General features: G+C 38.4%; 1 protein-coding gene across 1 annotated transcript in view; it reads left to right on the top strand.

The window, feature by feature from the left end:
• The first annotated feature begins 784 nt into the window (after window positions 1-784).
• Window positions 785-17,574, top strand: part of PRRG1 (proline rich and Gla domain 1) — a 64,479-nt gene continuing 47,689 nt past the window's right edge. Inside the window, exon 1 of the mRNA XM_007467410.1 lies at window positions 785-829. Coding sequence (XP_007467472.1) covers window positions 820-829 — 10 coding nt within the window. The 5' untranslated portion in view covers window positions 785-819. The remainder of the gene's footprint in view (window positions 830-17,574) is intronic.

The following is a 17,574-nucleotide window of genomic DNA, read 5'->3' as shown; positions in this document are numbered from 1 at the left end:
TTGATGACATCGCTCTCCTCTTTATGCTTGACTTCAAGTAGATTATATATTCCTTAACGTAGTGATAAATTATGTCTTATAATTTTGCCTCTCTGGTGCTTAGCTCCATACGGGGAATGTGGCAGGTGAACAGTAGATGTGTGGTAGTTCTGTGATTAAACCCTGTGAGAAAATAAAGCATTATAGTATAAATTGCTGCTCCTCCATGCACACCTGCATTTGCAATATGTATTTTTTTCCTCCAGAGTTTCTGTTGTCAGTAGCTCATAGTTATTAATTCATACTCTTTATTGGTAGTAACTCTGTGGGCTGCTTTGCTGCAGGGATAATTTGATTAGAGGTGCTGCTGTTTGGCACCATTCAGGAAAATGTTACACTATGAATGGTATTGGATTTGTCACAGAGTGACATTGAAGAGAAACCAGGGATAGGCAAACTAGTAACATGCTAGCCTTGTTATTAAAATTGGGCCTTTTGGCATTTTTGTCCACCATTTTTTATTGATATCACTGCCTTCCTAAGAGATAAACTATGTGACCAATTTGATGACTTTTGTTTGGCAAGGGCAGAAACTAATGCCAGATAAACAAGGTCATAGTAAGCTGATGTAGAGCCCGTGCTTCCAGAATACTGTGTTTCTGTCCTCTGAGGTTAAATATCTGTTTTATTTAGGTAAGGGGACAAGATTGGAATGCACTGGAATGAAATGCTCATGTTGACAACATAAGTTTTAATGGAACTTGAATCTGACTGTGTGTGTATGCTGTGTTTTTTACAGGGAATCATCATCCAAGGACCTACCAAAGACCACAAGAAAACATGGGGAGAAGTAAGTTTCTCTTTACTTTTAAATAACTTAGGTTCTCTCCACATTAATCCACTATATCCAGGAAATTAGATTTGCAACTCAAAGCTTGTATTTGGGTTTTTTGTTTGTTTGTTTGTTTGTTTGTTTTTGTGGACACCTAAATCATATTTCTTGTTAGTGTTAGAAAGGTTTCGTTTGAAGCAGGGCTGTGCAGAAAAAGACCAACAGATCACATGTTGCTCACTGGAAAGGGTCTTTTGTTTCCCCTGCTCTTTTCTGGACATCTTCCAGTACAGGGAGAGAAGGCTCAAACTTGATATTATATAAACCTGCCCTAATCCCAGCTTCTTTACAACTCTTAGCAAAGTAACCCATATGCTGCTAATGGTTTCTGAGCCTTGCTGATAATAACATAAACAAAAATATGATTGTACTATGCAACCAATGATAATAGTAAAAAATTCATCTGTGAGGTTGACTTATAAATGGCTTTGGTTGCCCCTAAAATGTTTAAGCCTGGCATTAAGAAGCATTAGATGAATTCTTTTTATTTTTCCTTTCTCATAAGGCTATTATATGGGCAGTGAACAATAGACAAATTTAAGGTCATTTCTTTCTTAAGTTGTTGATAACCAGCCACTGCAGTGACTTCATAAATAATTCTAATCAATGTAGACCATAAAAATCTGATGCTCTAAAGGACCTCAGAGGAAGACTTGGTATTGGGGAAGTATAATGAGAAGAGTACTGGACATAGGTCAAAGACCTGAATTCAAGTTCTACCTCTACTATCTTGATCAAATCCTACTGTTCCCCTAAACTTGTTTGTTCACCTCTGAGGTAGGATTAAAAACATTCTGCACTATTAGCCTCAGGAGATTGTGCTTGTCATAATGTGATAATATATATGAAAGCGTGTTGAGAACTCTGAAGTATAATGGAAGAGTGCAGTGATGTGCTCGTTGCTGTCCTTACTGTGTAAGTATATCTTCATTGGTTATGTCTTTCAGTAGTTAAAATGAAGTTATTTGATCAGATGCCTCTGTAGGCAGCAGGGCTGGGACTAGGGTTGTGCAACTGACAGAGAGTGTTTCTTTCTGTTTATGCTCTAGGCATCTTTCTCACCCCATGTCAATATGGGCCCTGGTAGGCAGCCCCAAGGATTATAGATAGAAAATATCCTCCTGAACCTTGATGTGCCAGCTTTTGTGTGTTTTCTCCAGTGCTTCCCTGGGTATTCTGGTTCTTTCCCAACCTTCACAAAAGATACCAATCTCTGATAGTTTAGAAATTTTTAAAAAATGACTAAATAAAAAAAACTGGTCAAAATTCTGGGACTAATCCATACCACGTCCTAACTCCAAGTCAGCTGTCAACAGAACCTTCCAGAGTGACTCATCATTGTTTGATCCTCACTTTCTCCAAGCTTCAAGTGAATTTGGAGAATGTTGTGATGATTGGATTTCATCATGGCCATATGGCGAAGAAAGCTGCAATGAGACAGGGCAACACATTACTTTTTGTTTTCATTCTTCCTTTTCAGAATGGTCATCAGGTTATTAGCAGGGAGATCATTCGGTGCTTGCTTTAAAAGGCACCCCACCAAGTATTTGTTTAAATGGTCAGGTAATTAATAGAGTTCTTGCTAAAGGACAGGGCATGGTACTGTGATCTGCAAAGATGGGCATGTTTCCAAGCTGGAGATGAGATTAGGGAAGTGCTTCAAAAGGAATACTACTTTTACAAACACATGGAAGTGTGTAATAGCAGCATTTTGACTGTGTTAAGCACTTTAAAAATATCCTTAAAATCCTGAATCTCAAAGAATCTGTCCTTTACACTCTAGGCTTTACTTAGTTTGTCTGATTATACTTGTTAATTGCTGAAAAAAAGGATGCTTAGTGAAAAAAAGGTGCTTCTGTGGGCTCTTTTTTTCCTTTTCTGGCATTGTACAATGGAGTTTTTAGTGGATTTGGCAAAGATTCTCACAAACATAGCTCAATGTGTCATACAAAGGGACAGCAGAGGAAAATATCACAGAGGCATGGCACTAGCCTCATTAATTAAGGAACCATGAAAACAGCACAGCTGGGAAACCATACAGTATAGATGAAATTGAGGTGAATTTCTTTTAGTATTCTTTGCTACTGGATGAAGAAATTATAAATATGTTAGAGGAATCATTCTTTTATTTATGTGATATGAAAAAATTCATAAACATTCTTACAAATTGTGTCCTTTGTGGCATTGAAATCCCATTTACTATATAGGGATTTAGTATTTAGCTAGAATTTAGTATTTAGGACTTTTATGAATATATTATTTTGATATTAACAAGTATCTGTAGAGCATTTCATAACTTGTACATATTTCTCCTTCATTATCTTATTTGAGTTGTAAGAGAACCCTATAATGTAAATAGGGATTATTATCTTCATTTTATGTATTATAAAACTGAGGGTCATGAGAGAAAGTCTTATCTAAAGGCCACAGTTTATAAATGAAGAGTCAGAAGACAAACCTAGGTCTCCTTATGTCATATCCAGTTTTTATTTTCTTCCAACAAATTGTATTCTGAGCACCCTAGTCATCAGCAGTGTATAAAGTTGATTAAAAACTTAGGAGCTATCTGATGCTGTGAAAGGTATGGAAGAAAATATTTTCTTAGAACTACGATGATATGCATGTTTCTCACAGCATGGGGGAGTGGGCAGATAGGAAAAGAGAAATGGCTCAGTGTTCATCAACATTTATGGTAACAGCTAAAACACGTGTGTCAGATAGTAGAGTGCCTCAAATATCAAAATCCTCTGAGCAGGGCTTCCCTGGTGGCGCAGTGGTTGAGAGTCTGCCTGCCAATGCAGGGGACACGGGTTCGTGCCCCAGTCTGGGAAGATTCCACCTGCCGCGGGGCGGCTGGGCCCATGAGCCATGGCCGCTGAGCCTGTGCTCCGCAACGGGAGAGGCCACAACAGTGAGAGGCCCGCGTACTGCAAAAAAAAAAAAAAAAATCCTCTGAGCAGCGGTGGTCCATGGCTGCAGTAATTCAAAGGCAGCAGCAGTAATTGGCAGTCACCAAGCTAGATAACAAGATAATTCAACTCAGAAGCTTGCTGTACACAGCCCACAGTGAGAGGTGCCCAAAGTAAGGGGCCTAAGACACCCCTTCTGTGGTGAAAGTCACCCTTCTTAATTGATAGGTTTTTTATATTTGTGGTTCTTCATAACACAAAGAATAAAATACAGCGTGGAATACTAGAATAGCATGTAGACAACAAGGGGAGATGCTGTTACAAAAAAACAATAGCATGTATAAATAAAATTATGTGTAAGATTTTAGTAGAGAATTAACATTTTCACAAAGAAGAGAATGTAAGGATTTTGCAAATATGTATATATAGGCTTACCGAATATTATGTGCATAATACTAGAGAGTATTTATCAGTAATCATCTTCAGATGGAAAGTAAAACTTTATCCTACCTTTTCATCCCCACCCCTACCCCTACCCCCCCGAATAACTGGTACATTCACGATAAAATGACAAAAGTCTCAGTATTCCACAAAGCAATTTCTTGGGAGTTGTCTTGCTAAAAAATTTGGAGGTTGTTGTTTTTGTTACATTGTTTGAGTAGAATTTGACTTTGAATCACACCTATTTTCCATCTGATTTTTTTCTGTCAGAACACACTTACTGCATATTTTAAGTGCTGTAGCAGCAATTTATGGTATTTATTACTCTAATATGCAGTTGTGATGGCTAATTTCACTGTCTTTACCTTAATAACAAAGCTTCTGGAAGAAATTCATCATGTTTCCTCAATAATAGCAAACCACAAGATGTTCCTACTCATCTTTTACAAAATAGGAATAATATTTAGCCATGATCTTCAAACTGATTAATTTTGCTTTGTTGTGTAGAAAACAATATCTGGAATAGCTGAATGATAGCAGGCAGACAGGTCTTATTTGTGAAGAATAATTAACATAAAAATATAAAGATACCTTAGCATTTTGTTCTGTTTCTCCTCTTTCAGTATTTAATCTTTGGAGATAGCTTTTACCTAGCCTAGTAGGTAACCCTAGGTCTATAAATTCTTAATCTGCAAAGTCAGTTTCCATCTTCATTTTCCATGCTTAATGGTAACATGCCCTTGATGTCCTAGTATACATGAACATATTGTGCCGTAGAGAAACAGAGGCAGTGCTACCAGTTACACTCTTTTTATTATTATTAAAACATAACAGCATCATTCCTTTGGGTCACTGGATGTACTTGGCTCCTTTAGTTCAAAGAACCCAAACATGTCCCCTCCACTTACTAAGACTTAATGGAAGGAAAGATGGTTTATAGCTACCACAGTAAATTTCTAAGCTCTTTGAGTCACTGCTGAACTACTGTTCAGTTGAGGCCAATCCTAAACTTTCATTCTGAGCATATGGCTCCATGTTTTCAAACAGGGAATGAGTGTTCAAACTGACAAGCCTTGTAAAGTGACTGTCTCGTAATGTAGTGTCTCATTTTATTTGACAGCTCCCAGGTTTACAGTTCACATGAAGGCACACATTTAAAGATAATTATTTCATTTTCTGGCCTATATTAAATCTGAGAGTCTCTCTATTATGGTAGCATATTCATGCCTCTGCAGTTCAGATGATGTCAACAATTTATCGTAAACCCTTGTCTAGCTTCATAATTTTATAACAGTAAAACAAATCTGCTTGGGGCTGACAACAGCCATTATTTTTTCCTGGCAAGTTTTTCCCATCAGAAAAAAAATGAGCTTACTATTTAAGGGTCAGGCTGCCTTTTTTTTTTTTTTTTAAACTCATTATAGTGCTTGATGCTTTTTGTCTTTGATGGAATCCTCTTTGCCTTTTACCTATTCAAGAAGAAAATAACTTTGGTACGTAAGTTTAGAATGGTTTCTCAACCTTAGCACTATTGACATTTTTTTTTAAAAATTGAGGCAAAACACATAATGTAGGCAAAACAATTCACATAACATAGAATTGACCATTTTAAAGTGTACAGTTTAGTGGCATTTGTACAGTCACAGTGTTGTACAACTATCTTGTACCAAAACACTTCCATCACCTCCAAGGGAGACCCTCTACCCATTAAACAGTCAGTCTCTGCTTCTCCCTTCCCAGGCCCTGGCAACCTGTGATCTGATTTCTAGCTCTATGGATTTACCTATCCTGGATATTTCATTTAAATGGAATAATACAATATGTGCCCTTTTATTGTGTCTGGCTTTTTTCACATAGCATAATGGTTTTTAGGTTTATCCACGTTTTATTAGTACCTTATTCCTTTTTATGGCTGAATAATGTCCCATTGTGTGAATATACTACAATGTGATTAGTCATTCATCAATTGGTGGACGTTTGTGTTGTTTCCACCCTTTGACTATTCTCAATAGTGCTACTGTGAACCTCGATGTACAAGTTTTTGTTTGAGTATCTGTTCTCAGTTCTTTGGGGCATACATGTAGGAGTGACTATTGACATTTGGGGCCAGGTAAGTCTTTGTTGTGGGGCCTCTCCCCACTACATGCCAGTGGCACCTACCCCCCCAAGTTGTGAGAATCAAAAATGTATCCAGACACTGCCAAATGTTCCCTGGGATGCAATGTCTCCCAAGATTGAAAACCACTGATTTAGAATAAAGGGAAGGAAATCTTTAGAGATAAGCCATAATTAACATATTATAATTTTCATAGAAGTAATTCAGGTCTAAAGGAGAGCACTAGAGTTGGCCCTCTGTGTCTGCAGGTATCCACGGGTTCCACATCCATGGATTCAACCAACCATGGATCAAAAATATTGGAAAAAAGTAAAAATTCCAGAAAGTTCAAAAAAGTGAAACTTGAATTTGCTGCATGCCAGCAACTATTTACATAGAATTTACATTGTGTTTCCAACTATTTATGTATCACATTGTATTAGTTATTATAAGTAATGTAGAGATGATTTATAGTATATGAGAGGATGTGCATAGGTTATATGCAAATACTATGCCATTTCACATAAGAGACTTGAGCATCTGCAGAATTTGGTATCCATAGGGGGTCCTGAAATGAATCCCCCATGGCTACCGAGGGACAAATGCATATGGTTGTCAACAGAAATAATCAATAAACTGATCTATGATAGGAATAGAAAGAAGTTTTATTTGAGCCAAACTAAGTAGACAGCAGCTCAGGTAACTCTGAGGAACCAGTCTGAAGAAGCATGGTTTTCAGCACAGTTTTATATCTTGTCAGAACAAAGAACATCAGAGAAGTCAGGGATCCATTCCTTCAAGATTTCAAAACAACAGCCACAACAAATCAGCATATACACAGGGACTCAGTATGGCCTTGGCACCTGGGAAGGGAGTCTTATCACTGAAGGCATACCAGCATTGGCGACCCAGGAAGGGATGCATTTCACCTTTATTTTTAACATGGACATTTTTTACTTCTGGCCAATGCACCCTTTTCTTTAAGGATTAAGGCAGCTGTACAATGCATGTTTGATAGGCCACAAACCTGTTTTAGTTAGCGTAAAGTTCGAGTTGAATCATATGACTTCATATGACATTCTTCAGCCAGAATGACTTTCCCATGCCGCAGTATGTGAAATTTTCTTCCATTATGGTTCTAGAAACCAAGGTGCAGTCCTGGTCCTATAATCAAGCAGCTGTGTCCTTGGATAAGTCACTTAACCTCTGGATTTCAGTGTAAAATGAAGGGGTTGAGATGGATCAGTGGTTTCCAGTGTTGCTCAGTGAAGCTCCAGGTTTTCTAAAGGGGTCCCTGAGGAGCCACTATGAGAGAAGAGGAGGAAAATAGAGCACTCCTGGTATGTAGTACCTCCCCTTCAGACAGAGCAAGCGAAAGTTTGAATTCTATCATTTCTAGAGCAAATTCACATATAAATAACATTGATTTCACCAGCGAAAAGTCATTTCTGAAATCCATGTGCTAATTAACAAAGGCACTAATTTGTCAATGAGACTCCATTTCTGAAATCCATCATGCTCTGCTGTTTGTGCACAGAAGAGAAAGATAGCTGAATACTATCTTTGAATGCTGTCTGAACAACCATCTCTGGAATGTGGCTTTTTGATTAAATGTATGTGTTCTATTAGGACAATTATGCGCTCCTAACATCTAGATTACAGCTAACTATCACATAGATAATACCATACTGTCTATGTTGACAGATTGTGAAGCATTGATTATAACATAGAGTTATGTATTTAAAACTATATTTCACATTTGCTGAGTCTCTCTACATGCCTTTCCCCCCATTTAAATGGTGATTGTTATAGTTGTTTCCGTTTTCTTTCATATGGGACAGAACTGTAATCAGTGTAAATCAGATCCATAAGCTAAAAACAAAGTTTTATGGTCATGACAACTATAAACTCTTAAGACTAATGATATTCTTGTTGATAATAGTTGAGGCACTAGTGATAGGAGAAATACCTGTCTTTGGAATTCCCGTGTTTTCATGATTCCACCTGATTGTGTGCTTAATTTTGTGCAAATTAGACCATTCTCTAATTCCATATTTGTTTGTTTCCTGTGGGTAAGGCACAGCCCCTAGTCTATAAATATCATGTGTTAGAGTACCATACCATACGTTTAAACCAGTTATTGCAATTGGTATTAACTTGATTGCTGTTATCCTTATTTCATGAAGAATTCTTTTTGATAAGGTGTTATGCATTGTAAAACTCCTTCAAAGAAAATTTGGCCTTTTACCTTCCTTTATGGGAGAATCTGTTAGATCTTTTCTCTGTATCTCATTATTCCTTACAAAGCGTAGAATCGTTAGGCAAGAGACATCTGAATATTTGATGTAAAATTTGGCTTTTAAGAAAACCATATTGAGTTAGCAAGACCCAGTCGGCAGGGGGGAACCATATTTGTTTTGTTTTAAAAAAATATTGACTTTATAGATGTACGTTACCTGTTTTGTCTTCTCTCTTATAGAAATCCATTCCTGGCATTTTCTCCACACTTATTCCAGGAAACCTGCCTGTTATCATCTGGCGTTTCATTGCATACCTCCGGTAGCACAAAGATATCTTTTTTTAAAGTTTTAGGTAGTGATCATAACCACTACATTGTCCTTAAGAAGCAGGTTCAGGATATTAAAGATATTAATTACTTCTTCTCTCAAACCCTGAGACTCCCCACTCTCACTAGCTCAGTCCTGTAACTTCACATTATTTTTCAAATATCTCAGTCCTTGAGTGGGTTTCAGCTTCCTAATTCCTGTGAATACATATACTACATGCCATTCTAACTAAGCTGTAAGTTTGTGACAACCTGTTTGGGCACATGAGCACCACTGTACAACAAATTCTGAATTATAAACCTACCTGCTATGAAAAAATGAACCTTTAATTTCCACAAATAGGTTACAGTGGTGAAATACAATTGGGAAATAATCTGATTTTTCCACCTCCCTAACTAATAGGAAGATAATCCAAATAGGATCTTTTTATTTTGCATAATATTGGTTTTTAGGTGGTGAAATGTCACTTTAGAATTCTAGTGAGACTTTGGTTTTCTAGGGAACGTTATATCCATCAGTCTGATAACAAATGCCTATTTAATACCCATTTCAGCAGAAAAAAAAAACCTTGAAGGCATCATATGCACACACAACTGAGTAAATGATGGTATCAAAATGGCTTAGAAGCAAGAAAACAAAGAATTATGAGTATGACACTTCATAAGATTTTCTGGGCTTCCCTGGTGGCGCAGTGCTTGAGAGTCCGCCTGCCGATGCAGGAGACGCGGGTTCGTGCCCCGTTTCGGGAGGATCCCACATGCCGCGGAGCGGCTGGGCCCGTGAGCCATGGCCACTGAGCCTGCGCGTCCGGAGCCTGTGCTCCGCAAATGGGAGAGGCCACAACAGTGAGAGGCCCGCATAACGCAAGGAAAAAAAAAAAAAAAAAAAAAAAAACAAAAACAAAAAAAAAAAACATAAGATTTTCTTTTATAGTATATAAATCTGAGCGCAGAATTTGGTGCGCTTCTTGTTGATTTTTGCTTCTTGTTTGTTTTTTTGTTGTTGTTGGTTTGGGGGATGGTGGTTGCTTGGCTGAAAAATTGTGTGTTCATATCCCCAAAGCATTTGGATGTGATACACTACTCCCACTTAACAAAAATCTTTCCAAGTATAAAACCACAGTTACAACTCAAAGGACCTAAGAAATCACATACATACAACACCTTAGGTTCACAAATTAGGAGACAGGCCCAGATAAATTAAGCAGCAAATGCAGAATCATGCAGCCAGGTTAGTGCCAGAGCTGGACAGGAATCCGCATACCTGACTACAAATTCGGGACCTTTTCACCCTACCATACTCTTCTCTTTGCCTGCAGTTTCATTTGTTTCAATAAAGGGTTGGTGAAAGTGGTGAACGGGTATTGGCTTTCTCAGACTTCAACAAGATAGCCTCAAAAGGCAGTTTTCATATGACTAACAGAAGGCTCAAATAAGTGGATAGCTTAGCATCTTATGCAGTCTTTTATGAGAAATTCACAACTAAACAAGATATTAGAGATTCAGAAAAGAAACAGCTTCCTGGTTAGCATGTGGACTCATTATAGTTTCAGTCTGTGGCACACCAACATTTACACAACACTGTCTAGGAATGAACTTTCCACTTGAATAAATACATTTTGCAGATTGCTCATGCTCACGTTTTTTAATTGTTAAAAAAACTTTTTAAAAACTATTTTTATGGAAATAGTTCTAAAATAGATCATATACCTTACTGCCTTCTTAAACAATATCGTGAACATCATGTGGTCCTTTCTTGGTGACTCAGGTTCACCATCATAAACATAATCATTGATGCCTACAGCTTTGGGAGCTGTTAGTGTGAGCAGGGTTAGGACCTACTCTAAATAACCCTCAAAGGGTCTTCTGTCTGTCTTTCCTCTTGTCTTCAGATTCATCAGCTTTCACTTCTTGTTGCTGTCAGTGTGTTGATCTAGTTCAGCCCACCCCTAGTCCCTTCTACTTCTCAGCTTTAATGTGCAATGAGGCTTTCAGGTCTTATAGCCAGGCTCGTGGATGAGGGTTGAGTAAATTGATCCTTGATTAGTCTAAGGGAGCTGAGGCTCCCCTGTAGGTCAAACATAAGATAAGTTATAATGCATGACCTTGGTCATCTTTTGTTTCTAAGTTTATGAGACTGGATTTATTTGAGTGACTTCTGCATAAATAATGTCTTACTGTCCTTAATATCCACAGTGATTATGTCAAATATTGAATAGCTACCTGAACTATCAAATAACCCAAGTATCAATGGAAAATAATTTATTTAGTATATTTTGTTGTAGCTGCTCATTCATGATTCACTGAACATATATATCTGTCATGTGTATGATTTTCATTTCTTAATGTGTCTTTCTTAAGAGCTTCTTTGTGATCTATTATTAAAATTCTCATGATGATAGACTGAGCATACATTTAATCAAAGTTGAAGTTAATAAAAGTAAACATATAAGGTATGGTAAAGGATACTTGCTTATGAGTTTCTTACAAAATCAAGTCCTTCTAAATAAGGACCAGAGATAGTCCTTAATTTACATTCTGAAGAACTTCTGAAATTTTTAAATCTCATGATAGCCTCAAAATATTTATGACTCATCAAAGTAGGCACTACTCAACATTAGCTAATTGCAAGGACCTATGAGACTCTCATAAGGCTTTAATAATGGCTAAAGGTATGGTGCAGCAGGAGAAAGATGGCTCCTAAGGCCATTTTTAGTCACACAGGGCATGCTTTTTCTTCTAATTGTGAACAGTCGAGATACATGCAAGATAACCTTGGTCTCAGGGGAGCCAAGGCACATGTTTACCGAGAATCTTTGATACCCAATGGTCATACAGATGAAATTAGGCTGCATACCATCAGTGCAAACCATCAATCTATACATTTTCAATAAACAGTGTAGACAAGCTAGTACAGAGTGCCTCCACGGGCTTTAAACAGCACTTTATAAAGCTAGTACATTTCATCCCAATCTTGACCAAGAGGACCAAACTTCTAGGCATCCCTGGAGTTAAACATACAGACTGACTGAAAGTTAACCCTATTCTTGATCATTTATTCTTTATTTTCTAAGTGTATTTTTTTAATCATCTTGGTAAATCTCTTGTTTTTCCTTTAATGGAATAACTGCCACCATGACAGCTGTCATGGTGACAACAAATCACACTCTTGTTTATTGAGCTCCATTTTTTGCCAAGCTCTGAGCAAAGCACTTTATGTCCATTACCTCATTTATAACTGTGACGTCGGTGCTGTTATTCCAATTTTATGGATGAGGAAGGGAAGCATAGGGTTTTTGCTTTCCTCACATAGCTGTTTGCTTTAACAACTTTTTCTTACTTTCTAAATGCATAACTGATGTGTACCATTTAACAAGCTTGGAATACCAATGAGATCACATTTGTTACTCATATTAAATAGCCACAGCCCCTGGAAATATGAGAATGTCTGTCTTCCTTCCCTGACCAACCCTATTCCCGTGGGAAATTGAAGAACTCTAGGGTTGCACCTTAGGTCTAGAGGAGTACACCCTGGGAGGAGCAATCAAGATGGCGGAGTAGTAGGACATGAAGCTCACCCTCTCCCACAAATAGAGGAGTATGCCCTGCCTCCTGCACTGAAGAAAGATAATGGAATGCTAGGTGCATTTGTAGGAAGTCCCCATTCTCTCTTGCTCTTCATGTTCTTGCTGTTGTTGCCGGCGTAGTCTTACATTAAAACCAGGGCACTCAAACCAGGCTTTCTGGTACCCAGGACAATTCCAAGGACAGTAGAGGAGTCACTTTGTGAACTGTGGCATAGGTTGCCTTTGCTGGGCTGGTAGTAATTACCAGCAGCGCCGGGAAAAGAGTAGGGCACCTTTCTACCCAGCATTTCACTCACCTGTGGTCGCTCCATAACACAGGAGGCCCGATTGCCCGGTGTTCCGGCTACCTAGTGACCCTGTTGTTTCATTTTCATCTCCCTGGCCTCTTTCCCAGGCAAGCTCACAGAACCAGAGTGGCTAATTGAGGGAGACCTTAGGATAAGGTCTACAATTGAGGGGTGTGACTGGATGGGGGGGGACTATACTGTATTCTTTTGCTGCTAGCTCTTATCACCACAGTAACCCATGTGACAGGTTTCAGTAACTGTAAACTTTCAAAAGCGATCTCAGTTTCCTTCCTCAGAGAAGGAACTTCCCAGCCCATTCAAGCATGGTGTGCCAGATGTATTTGGGAGAGCAGTGGCAGGACTCCATCAGCCTCTAGAACCCCTAGGTCAGAGGTTCCCAAACTTTCTGAGTTTAAGGTGCCCTTAGTTATTGCAGTGACTTTTTCACAGCAGCCATAGGCCAAAAGAAATGCCTAATAGTTCCATTTATTAAGTAATTAGGTCCAAACAACTTAATAGGTATTTATATCCTGACAGCTTGGTAGCCATTTGAAAAAATAATACAGGCATACCTCCTTTTTTTTTTTTTGCGATACGCGAGCCTCTCACTGTTGTGGCCTGACCTGTCGCGGAGCACAGGCTCCGGATGCACAGGCTCAGCGGCCATGGCTCACGGGCCCAGCCGCTCTGTGGCATGTGGGATCTTCCCGGACCGGGGCACGAACCCGCGTCCCCTGCATCGGCAGGCGGACTCTCAACCACTGCATCACCAGGGAAGCCCGAGGCATACCTCCTTTTATTGCACTTTGCAAATATTGTGGTTTTTTACAAATTGAAGGTTTGTGGCAACCCTGTGTTGTCAGGTAATAGTTAGCATTTTTAGCAATAAAGTATTTCCTAATTAAGGTATGTACATTGCTTTTTAAAGACATAATGCTATTGCATACTTAATAGTCTATAGTATAGTGTAAACGTAACTTTTATAAATGCACTAGGAAACCAAAAAGACTCATGTGATTGCTTTGTTTCGATATTTCTATCTTAAATAGCCATGCAGTTACTTACTAATTGGATGTGTGTACCTGTTGGGCACTGCACAACTTCTCAAACCTCACTTCTTGTCAAACACAGCACTTTTTAAAAAAAAATCATAGCCGAAAATCCAGTTTAACAAAGGAAAGGAATGTAGAACTATCTAATAATGAAACTGTGAATTACCTTAAGCTCATAGTTTGTGTGGTGTCCAACAGATGTTAAGTATCAATGCATTTCTCCAAAAATGTAAAATATCCTGCACATTCTTCATGAGTTCACTGCAGCAACCTGGAGAGCCAAGGTACTAGTTCCTTGCCAAGCCAAAAAGCATCTGGCTGTGCCTTCTTCCCACAAGAGTAGTTGTCCAGCTACTCTCCCTCTACATAAGTATTACGGCAAATCAGTGGTTCTTTCAGAACAACAAAAAACGTGCTCCAAGTGGAGCCCAAACAGAAGTACTGTACAAATTTCAAAAGGTAGTTTCTCTTGCAAAAGGATATTCAAGTGCTGTCTCACTAGAAACTTTGCAGTAAATGTATTAATTTCATAATCATATATTAAGTTTGCAATGCTGCCTCATAATTAGAGGCATGGTCCAAGGCTTCCCAGCTTCTAGTCATTCAGATATCAAGTTTCTCCCTTTCTGCCTTTTCCTTTATTCCACGCTTATTGAATCATGTTCTGTACCAAGGTCTTTACTAGGTATTATGAAAGACAGATGTTGGATCAAAATATTAACAATACATGGGCCGTGCCCTCAAGTCTTGAGGGGGAACCAGATAGGCATACCAAAAATTATAATAAAATTATAATATATTTTAGTTAATTGCTATAATTGAAGTATACGTAAATACTGAGAGTCTATAGCAGCTCTGTCTAATGAAGTGGGGAGTACAATCTGGGGAAGGTTTTTAGAGGATTTTACATCTGAATGGAATAGGAGTTTGCTAGGCAGAGGAAATACTAGGTACAGAATTATGGAGGCATAAAAGAACCTATATGAAGGATGGTAAGGTTTGGTTTGACTGAGGAATAAGGTACATGATGGGTGTAGTGGCCAAAGAGATCACCCATATTTCACATCTGTCCCTTTCTTTCCCTTCCTATTGCCACCATTCTAATGCATGATCTCATTATTTCTTAACTTGGTCTGTTGTAAGTAGCCTTTTTCCTGCCTTTATCTCTATTTTCTCTTCATCCTACCCCCAAATCTGTTGTACTTATACACTTTTCTAGGCTATTCTTCACGAAGTATCGGTTTAAACTCTTGAATGCTGTTGAATAGTTTAAATATCTTAGCCTAACAGTAAATGCCTCCATGACATGGCTATCAGGCCCCTTTCCGGTTTCACTTCCCTCTCTTCCTCTTTTGAATCGTGTACTCTGGCCCTACTGACCAGCTCATATTCCTCGTTTATGGCCATAGGTTTATTCGATTTCAGGCCCTCACTCACTATTTTGTCTTCCTAGGATGTCTTTCCTCACCACCTTTGCATGCCCCAATCCTGCCAATTTTTAAAAGGCCAGCCCAAATATACTTTTCACTTGCCCTTCTCCAGGTCCCTCTCCCATCCCGAAACAGACCTACCCAGTAGAAGTATGCCTGCCTGCTGACCTCAAAGAGCACCTACCTTGTTCATCTTGTGTTAGAGCTGTTTTTGTATCTCTTTTATCTTCATTATATCTCTTGCACTGAAGAACTTTGAGGTCAAAGGCAGTCTCCTACTCATCTTTGTGACTTGTCATGATCTCATTGCACATAGTCTGTGTTCAGCAAATATGTCCTAAAGAAGGAATTTTATTCACTTAAAAGAAAAATGTAAACATTTGCAACTTTAAATAATGACTGTTTCAATGAATCCAGACCCAAGATTAGAGAACTGATTAGGTAAGTGGAGTAGAGATTTTTCATGTGGGCTGTTAATTTTCAGGCCTTACCATCTGCTGTTTTTCAGCAAATGTACGGACATGATTTTGCCTAGATAAAGATTTTTGGCATTAAAATGTCAGTTTTAGTATGCTGCAGTGCATTAAAAATATATAACATGACTACATATTTCGGTTTAAGGCAGTAATTTAGAGAGTTACTTGAGAAGCTGTCTTATTTATCTTTATTCTTTTGAAGAGAAAGCATGGGTGAGAGCTATTTATTTTGAAATTATGAAAAAGTAGTTACGTTTTTTGAATTAATATACTTATTTTGTGGTCATTTATGTGTTTACCAGACTTAGAGTTTAAATATTTTCTTTAGTAAGGGTGTTTCCTAACTGAATCTAAAGAAAACAGCTTAGGTTTTTCTTTATGTCCTTTAATGAGAAAAGAACATGTTTGATTAATACCTCAGTGTTGTGTTCTCAAAGTAAATTTACAGTCTGTATACTTGTCACATTATGTAATTTCTGATGAAGGCATACACATGATTCTGGACAGCTGTGGGGTAACTCACACTTTTTTTTTTTTTTTTTTTTTGCGGTACACGGGCTTCTCACTGTTGTGGCCTCTCCCGTTGTGGAGCACAGGCTCTGGATGCGCAGGCTCAGTGGCCATGGCTCATGGGCCCAGCTGTTCCACGGCATGTGGGATCTTCCCAGACCGGGGCACGAACCCGCATCCCCTGCATCGGCAGGCGGACTCTCAACCACTGCGCCACCAGGGAAGCCCAACTCACACATTTTGATGAGAAGGAGGTAGAGGGAAGTAATCAACTTCAGTTTCAAACATTAAGTCCAAACACAAGCCCTAGCATTGTGGAAACTGCCCAGTGTTTTAGGAAGAAATAGTCTGATCTTATCCTATAGGTCCAAGCTGCCACCTTTCTCTTTATTTTGTTTCCACATAGAAAGAATCCCAATTCTGGTATCACCCATGAGATTTCCAAATTACCTTGATGAGGAACAGCAAATACTCTGCCACAACTTCCAATTCCCTAATATATGGCAGACGGAACTAATCTGTAACAATATCTTTCCTACTGGTTGGACTCTTACTCTAGGTGGTATCTTCTAATTGAGCACATTTGGCAGGTGAGATAAAATCTACTTGCCAGCTTATTCCATCTAGAGTTCTCAGTATTATATCATGTTGCCTCCCAGTACAAGAAAATACACAGAAGGTGTTTGTGGAATGCTCTTGGTAATTTGATTAGGCTGAAATAAGAAGGGCTGTGTCTTGCTATATTACCTTATAGTTGCTTAACCTTCTGAATTAGCCTGCTTTCTGGTTTCAAGAGTTAGCTGCTTTCCTTCACCCCTTTATGGAGATAGTGTATATAACATTTTCTCTTAGGAGAATTTAGGTTTCTTTTTTCCTCTTAAAAGCTTAAAATACATTATTACTGATTGGTTTATTTTCAAGAAAACGTCCCAAAAGCCCAAGATGCGTTAGACTTTATTGACATATCTGTTCTGTTTAGAAACAAGGAAGCCAATAGCCCTGATCAGTTTTTTACTTGTCAGACCACACTGAGTGTAGAATACAATATTTCATGAGGTAAAGACGGTACGGAGACTCCTGTCTATTTTATATGACCAACAGATGAAGGAACTAGACATGTTTATCCTAGAAAAGAGAAGTCTCGAGAGAAATCAGCTACTGTCTTCATGAATTAGTTGGCCTATTATATGGAAGAGAATTGTTTGTCATGGCATAAATAAAACCAATGGCTAGGAAGTTGTTAATTCAGTGAAGTGTTCCTTGAAAAAGGGCTCCACAGTCAAATAAATATGACACATGCCTGTGTCATGTTCGTTTTCTGGAGATTTAAAATATATATTAAATGCATAT

The sequence above is a fragment of the Lipotes vexillifer genome, unplaced genomic scaffold (genome assembly GCF_000442215.2).
Source record: "Lipotes vexillifer unplaced genomic scaffold, Lipotes_vexillifer_v1.1 scaffold1958, whole genome shotgun sequence".
Taxonomy (NCBI): Eukaryota; Metazoa; Chordata; class Mammalia; order Artiodactyla; family Lipotidae; genus Lipotes; species Lipotes vexillifer.
Note: the sequence above shows the minus strand (reverse complement) of the source record. Positions and strands in the feature narration are given on the sequence as shown.